We start from the raw sequence: 6,342 nt of genomic DNA, 5'->3' as shown, positions 1-6,342 counted from the left end.
AATTATTTCTTAAATCGTTTTCTCTCCCGTATGCTGACTTTCTGGTCATTTCAAACAGTTTCTTAACAAACATGGTTCAGTAAATAAAGTCCAAACTGACAGAACTGGTTAACAGTGTTTTTCAGCTTTAATTCTCATCATATTGGATCAGAACTTCTGCACATTCTGCTCCGGGAGCTGCCTGATCAGTCGTCCATAACACTTTCTGCCGTCCGGCCTCAGGATCCGGTGAAACCTCCGACTCGGCTCGCTCCAAACTCTGTCTTTGCCCCGAGGACCGACTTGAAACAGTAAAGGATTCACTAATTCCAATTAATTTACTCTCCCTGCCTTTAATTAAAAAACTCTTATGCAAATCGGGACACGCTCCGCGACTCTGATTAATCTCAAGTTTCCCAACAAAGCGTCTCCAGTCATTATGCTAATGCATTCAAATATGGACTCTTGAACTTGGAGGAGAATCGGCGACGAGAAGCTTCGAACCGCATTTAGAGACAAAACAACTCAACACCAGGTTTCATCAAATCAGCCCCGAAGAGGCTTCAGCTGCAGAAACAGTCCAACTGAGCGGCGGCTTCAGGATCAGAGACGTTTCCTGGACTCGCTCTCATGTAGGCGCTCCTGTACTGCAGCAGCTGAGTCCATCCTGACCCGTTACAGAGTCCCATCGGTCCTAAAGTCACAACAACGAGCCCAAACACGCGACTAGACGGCTGTTTCTCAGCCACAAAGAGGATTAAAGCTGCTAGAATCACCGACCAGGCCTCCGTACACGTCGTCGTTCTCACTTCCTGTCTGGTGCCGGACGATCAAACTCACACTACAGCACCAGTAGGATCTGTGAGGCTCACGTGTCCCAAACAAACCGGAGCAGGCCGGACTAGTCAGGCTTTCTTTAGCCGGATAAACTGAACCTGAATCAGAGACGACGTGTTCGTCAGGTTTCTTTGTTAACCAGGTTTTTCTTTTTGTTCCCGTTGTGAGCGCGCTCAGTAAGGAGTTCGGTGCATCATGTGACTTTTCGTGCATCTTTTCATAACGTGTACTTATCTCATTTTTATGTGTTTGTATTTATCAGAGCAGCTGTTTAACTGTTAACCACTGTATGTACGTATGAAGGGCTGTAACTCAGCTCTCCACGTTTCACGGTTCTGAGCAGGAATGATGGATTTCAAGCCTTTTTATACTCAGATCTGAGCCACTGGACAAAAACCTGGGGAACCAGAACCTTGTGCAGAGGTCTTCAGATGGCGGCGCTGCTCAGACTGGGTGGTAAACCTAAAACAGCAGAACTCCTAAAACCTACAAACATTCACATTTTCTCCACGTTCACGGGTTTCTGAGGCTCATATTCAACAACAATCATCATTCTTCGTCTTTTCTTTACTGAACCGAATCGTGGAGAGTCAGAACACAAATACAGAACCCGAGTTCTGATCCAGAAGCGTTGCAGAGATCTGAAGTCAGATGTTATAGACGTGGTTTGGTTTACGTTGTTTGTTTGTGTGATTTTAATTCTGGTCAAACGATCCAGAACTGGTAATAAACATAAACACGCCCACAACAGAAAGTTCTGAAGAGTCCAGAGTTCCCCAAACGTTTGGAACCTGCCGAGAATCCTGAAGAACTGGAGCTCAGAGAAAACACTGGAGAGCTTTAGAGTCTGGATAAATGTCCAAATCTCCAACATGTTCAGTGTTTAATGCATGAAGTCGATGAGGCTGGACTGGAGGGAAATGAAAGGAGGTGAGTGGAAAGAGCTGGAGCTGCTCACTGATCCTGGAGACTGGAGGTCCAATCAGAACATCTAGTCTGTCACAGCAACGCTCCGTAACTCAGCGATGACTCTTTAAACCAGTTGTACTAACAAACACGATGCTGTCGGTGCAACCCGAGGACATATGTGTGTTTCTGAGGTGTTTCTGAACTCACCCTCTGTTGGTGACGACGGCCTTCTTCAGATGGACGTAGCTGGAAGGAAACACTCCCTGCAGAGACAGAACAGACAGAACAGACCAGTGAGACGGGTCAGTAGAGCAGGACGGGTTCTGAGAGCAGTTCTGGACGCCTCGGATCACATCAACACGAGGGAAAAGGAGCAACGTCGTGTTTTCTAACGTCGTTGTTCAGCTGAAACCAGACAAACCTGCTGAACCTTCAGGAGGTCACATGTGTACCTGCTTTAGTGTTAAAGACAGATTATTCTCCACAATAAAATAAGGAACGCTCAGTTTTAGCTCCTGTCTCTTTAAGCTCCGCCCCCTGAAAGCACAGCCTGCTGTGATTGGCCGGCTGCTCCGTCCAAAGCCAGGTGGCGCTGGTTAGTAAGGACAGACGCGTTCTGAAAGCAGCGTTCTCTGTTAATAAAATCAAAACGGTGAAATCTGTCTGGAGCCAAAAACAAGAACGACTGAACAGCAGAACCCAAAAGTAAAAACTGAACACAAATACTGACACAGAACCACAAAAGACAGACAAAAAGACAGCACAGACGAGACACAAAGCAGAAATATGAGACACAACGTGACCGAAATGAGTCACAAACCAACAGAAACCAGCCACAACATGTGAAAACGACACAATCGAGGGCACAAAACCACAAAAATCTGAAACAAAAACTAAACTAAACAATCCAGATGAGACACAAAGCGAGAAATAAAACGACAGAACACGATACCAGACGACAAAAACGAGACAAAAACTACACAAAACAATCCAAACGATACACAAAAGGAGACATAAAATGACAAAACAGGAAAAGAAACGACAAAAACGAGACATAAAACAGAAAAAAAGAGACACAACGTGAGCAAAATGAGTCACGTAGCAACAAAAATTAGCCACAAAATGTGAAAACGACACAATGGAGAGTGGGTCTGCTGTTCTTCCTGCTTCCTCTGATGATGATCCTCCAGCTTCCTTCTCCTCCTGTCCTCTGATTGTTCTCCACAGTCTGAGCTCCATTGTCTCCTCTGAGCTTCACTCCTCCGACCTGAACCTCCTCCTGCTCCCTGAGCTCCTTCAGCAGGACGACGTCGTGCAGCTGCTCTATAATTTCACCCGACGGACGTTTAAATTACAGTCATTACATGAGAACCGCTGCCGGGTTTGGTTTCCTCTGACTCTCATGGAGCTGCTCTCAGCTCGTTCCTGCCTGCTGCCGTTGCTCCTGTTAGCGTCTCGTCGTCCTTCAGACTCACAAAAACCGACAAGAAAGAGTCGCAGCAGACAGAAGCAGCAGCGTTCCACCTGCTCGCCGACAGAACCGGAAACACAGGCCTGGACGTTCTGATGAGAGGAAACCAGCAGAAGGTCTGAACTCTGCCTCTGTCAGTCTGAACCAGCCAATAAACACTCATCCTGAACACACCTTCAGTTAAACTATCAGAGGGATTTCAGACGTTTCAGCATCATTTCTGGACCATTTTGAACCGTTTGGGACAAGCGTTAGGTCATAATTTCATAATTCTGCACAAATTTCAAGTAATTTCAGACATTTTAGAGTAATTTTTCAGAAGATTTTGAGAAGTTCTGGACTTTTATTGTCACTTTGGACAACATTCGAGTCGTTTTGGACTTTCTTTGAGTCTTGTTGGACATATTTTGGTTGTTTTGTTGTTTTTTTTAAACCATTTCTAAGCTTTCAACATGTAATAATTTCAGGAGATGGACACATGACATTTAGGAGGAAGAACACGTCTGAGTTCTGGTAGAACCTGACACCAGACCAGTTTGGGTCAGAACCAGTTCTAGCAGATCAACGGTCTCAGTGTTTCTCCTCCATCTTGATCAGAGGCTCGTCTTCATTCCTGTCCTCTGGTTTACAGTCACTTTGTTCAAGTTTCAACACACTGTGGACGTTTAAAATGATTCAGGACGAGTTCTGAGTGATTTAGGAGACGTTCCAACAGGGTTCTCAACAAGTTTTGAATTGTTCTGGATGGATTTTGGGTCATTTTGGGGACGTTTCTGTCATTTTGAGACATGTTTTGAGGCATTTTGGGTCATTTTTAGATAAGTTTTAAGACACTTTTAAGTTGCAGACAGTGTTCGGGTCATGTTGAAGAGGTTTGTTGTCATTGTGGACACATGAAGTCATTTGGGTTAAGATTCAGGACCTTTTGGACACTTTTTCATCCTTTTTATCAGTACAGCAGATACACACATGACATTAAAAAGATGTGATTCCTGCAGAACATTATCTGCCAAACCAAACCAAACGTTTACTGTCACTGATTCAGTGGATAAAAGGTGTTTTTCTCTCGTTACACTTTTTGATCACATGAATAAGATTAAATATCACGCTGGTGCTGAAGATCTGCTCTCCTGTGTTCCACGGCTGAATCATCCTCTGCTCTGTTTCCAGGAGTCAGACTCTAACTGAAGTTAATACGTCTCCGTGTAGCAGCACTGAAATGTCAGATGATTCAAAACTGAGTCACTGATCAAGAGCTGAGATGTTTCTAAGCTGACACGTGTTTTATGAACAATCAGCAACAAAGACTTCAGAAAGACTGTGTTCAAAATACAAGAAACCAAACTGAGTCCAGCTGTGGTTCCCATCAGTCCACCTGCATAAACATGGTTCTACAACGAGCTGAGAGCAGCAGAACCTTCTCAGTTCTGGACCTCTGGACTGTTTCTATCTATGTCTGCATCATGGCTCCACATGGAGAAGACCTGAACAGAGGAGGAGAAACATCTGACTGAGAGACTGGACAGAGATGGAAAAGGATCCAGAAGATCAGTGAGCAGCTAGAACCCAGTGCAGCCCAGTGTGAGCAGGAACCAGGAGGTCCAGAAGGAGCCATAGTAGCACTGATCAGGGCTGCAGTGGTTGTCCTCTAGCTGACTTGAATCCAACGAAACACTGTTAAAGAGTAAAGATGAACAACCCGTCCAGCAAGGAGCAGCTGTTTGGTATCGTCATGCTGAGGAGGTTCAGTTCAAGTTTAACTTCAGAGTAGAAGGCTTAGGGTTAGATAGGTAAGAGAAAGAACCAGCCTGAGGTTTGTGTACATGCTGCTGTTAGAGACGGTGTGAACAGAGAATGAAGCGTTATGAGATCCTCACCTTGACATTCGGCTTCCTGGTTGAGAATCCTCTGAACCAACCTGAAAGGAAACAGAAACATCCGTCAGATCACTCGTCTGCAAAAACGTTTTCCAACAAAGACCAGAAGCTCCACCTTCAAGCTGCCTCACGGTGGAAACGAACCAAAACGGGATTCATCCCGTCACAAAGATTTAGTAAACTGTGGAAAATAATTCATAAAAAAACATGAAAGTCTGGTAGAAAGGAAGAACGAAGAAGAGTGGAAGACTGTGAAGTTCAAAGACAGTTGAACCTGTGAGAATATCTGTAGAATGAAGATGTTTTCAGCTGATGTACAGTCACACAATGCAAAAGAACAAAAAGAATACAGATTATTTTTTAATGTGGACATTATGCAGTTTCACCATGTTTTATAGTCAAAATGTAGATTAACATTTCTTTATATTTAGTGATGCACGATATTAAAACTTCTGGCCGATAACAATATCCAATATGAAGATTTCTGATAATGCCGCTAACCGATATCACCGATATCAATGAGCATCAGTGAGCACCGTGAGAAACTATTCAGAAGAAGCCCAGATTAGACCACATAGTCTTTATTATAACAAAGTAAAACATATTTAAACATATTTAACATTAAAGGACCATTTAAGTAAAAACATCTGTGAATAGCAGCGACATCAGACGTAGAGACGAAGGCGCTGATGTTAGACAGTCATCAGCTAAATGTGGTCATCACATACCGATATATGGGAAAAACAACCGATATGAGAAACACAGTAATATGGTCGCCAATATATTGTGCGTCCCGAATACATACATATATATATATACATATATAGACATATGTAGATATATATGTATAGGCCACCATTTTTTTAAAAAAAACTTCACCATATATAACCTTTTTTTCCACTAACAGCAAATAAATGTAAAAAACTTTGTTTTTACTGATTGAAATACAGTAAAGCTGGAGTTTAACAGTTAAACAGTTTTGCCTGTTTACTGACAGTCAGCGTTTATATTTGTCAGGGTTCTCTCCAGCGTCACGTAACGGGAAAGTATTTAACGACAAGCGTCGTCTTCTGCTGATTCGCTAGCGTATTCGCCGCTAACCGCTAAGACCCCCCACCCCCCGTCGCCGACCCGTCCCCCCGGTAGGCTGTAACGGACTCCTGGCGAGGACTCTGATTTATTATTTTTATTTTCATATTTAGAAGGTTTTGCCGTTGTCTCTACAACACACACCTGCATATATATATAATAATATATAACATTAAAGGT

General features: G+C 43.4%; 1 protein-coding gene across 1 annotated transcript in view; it reads right to left on the bottom strand.

Moving 5' to 3' along the window:
* The window catches only part of LOC103356385 (dedicator of cytokinesis protein 3-like), a 170,787-nt gene that overhangs the window by 113,904 nt on the left and 50,541 nt on the right, over positions 1 to 6,342 (bottom strand). Inside the window, exon 4 of the mRNA XM_008280492.1 lies at positions 1,933 to 1,988. Coding sequence (XP_008278714.1) covers positions 1,933 to 1,988 — 56 coding nt within the window. The remainder of the gene's footprint in view (positions 1 to 1,932; positions 1,989 to 6,342) is intronic.

The sequence above is a fragment of the Stegastes partitus genome, unplaced genomic scaffold (assembly GCF_000690725.1).
Source record: "Stegastes partitus isolate 25-593 unplaced genomic scaffold, Stegastes_partitus-1.0.2 Scaffold196, whole genome shotgun sequence".
Taxonomy (NCBI): domain Eukaryota; kingdom Metazoa; phylum Chordata; class Actinopteri; family Pomacentridae; genus Stegastes; species Stegastes partitus.
The sequence above is the reverse complement of the archived record's forward strand: the minus strand, read 5'-3'. Positions and strand labels throughout refer to the sequence as shown.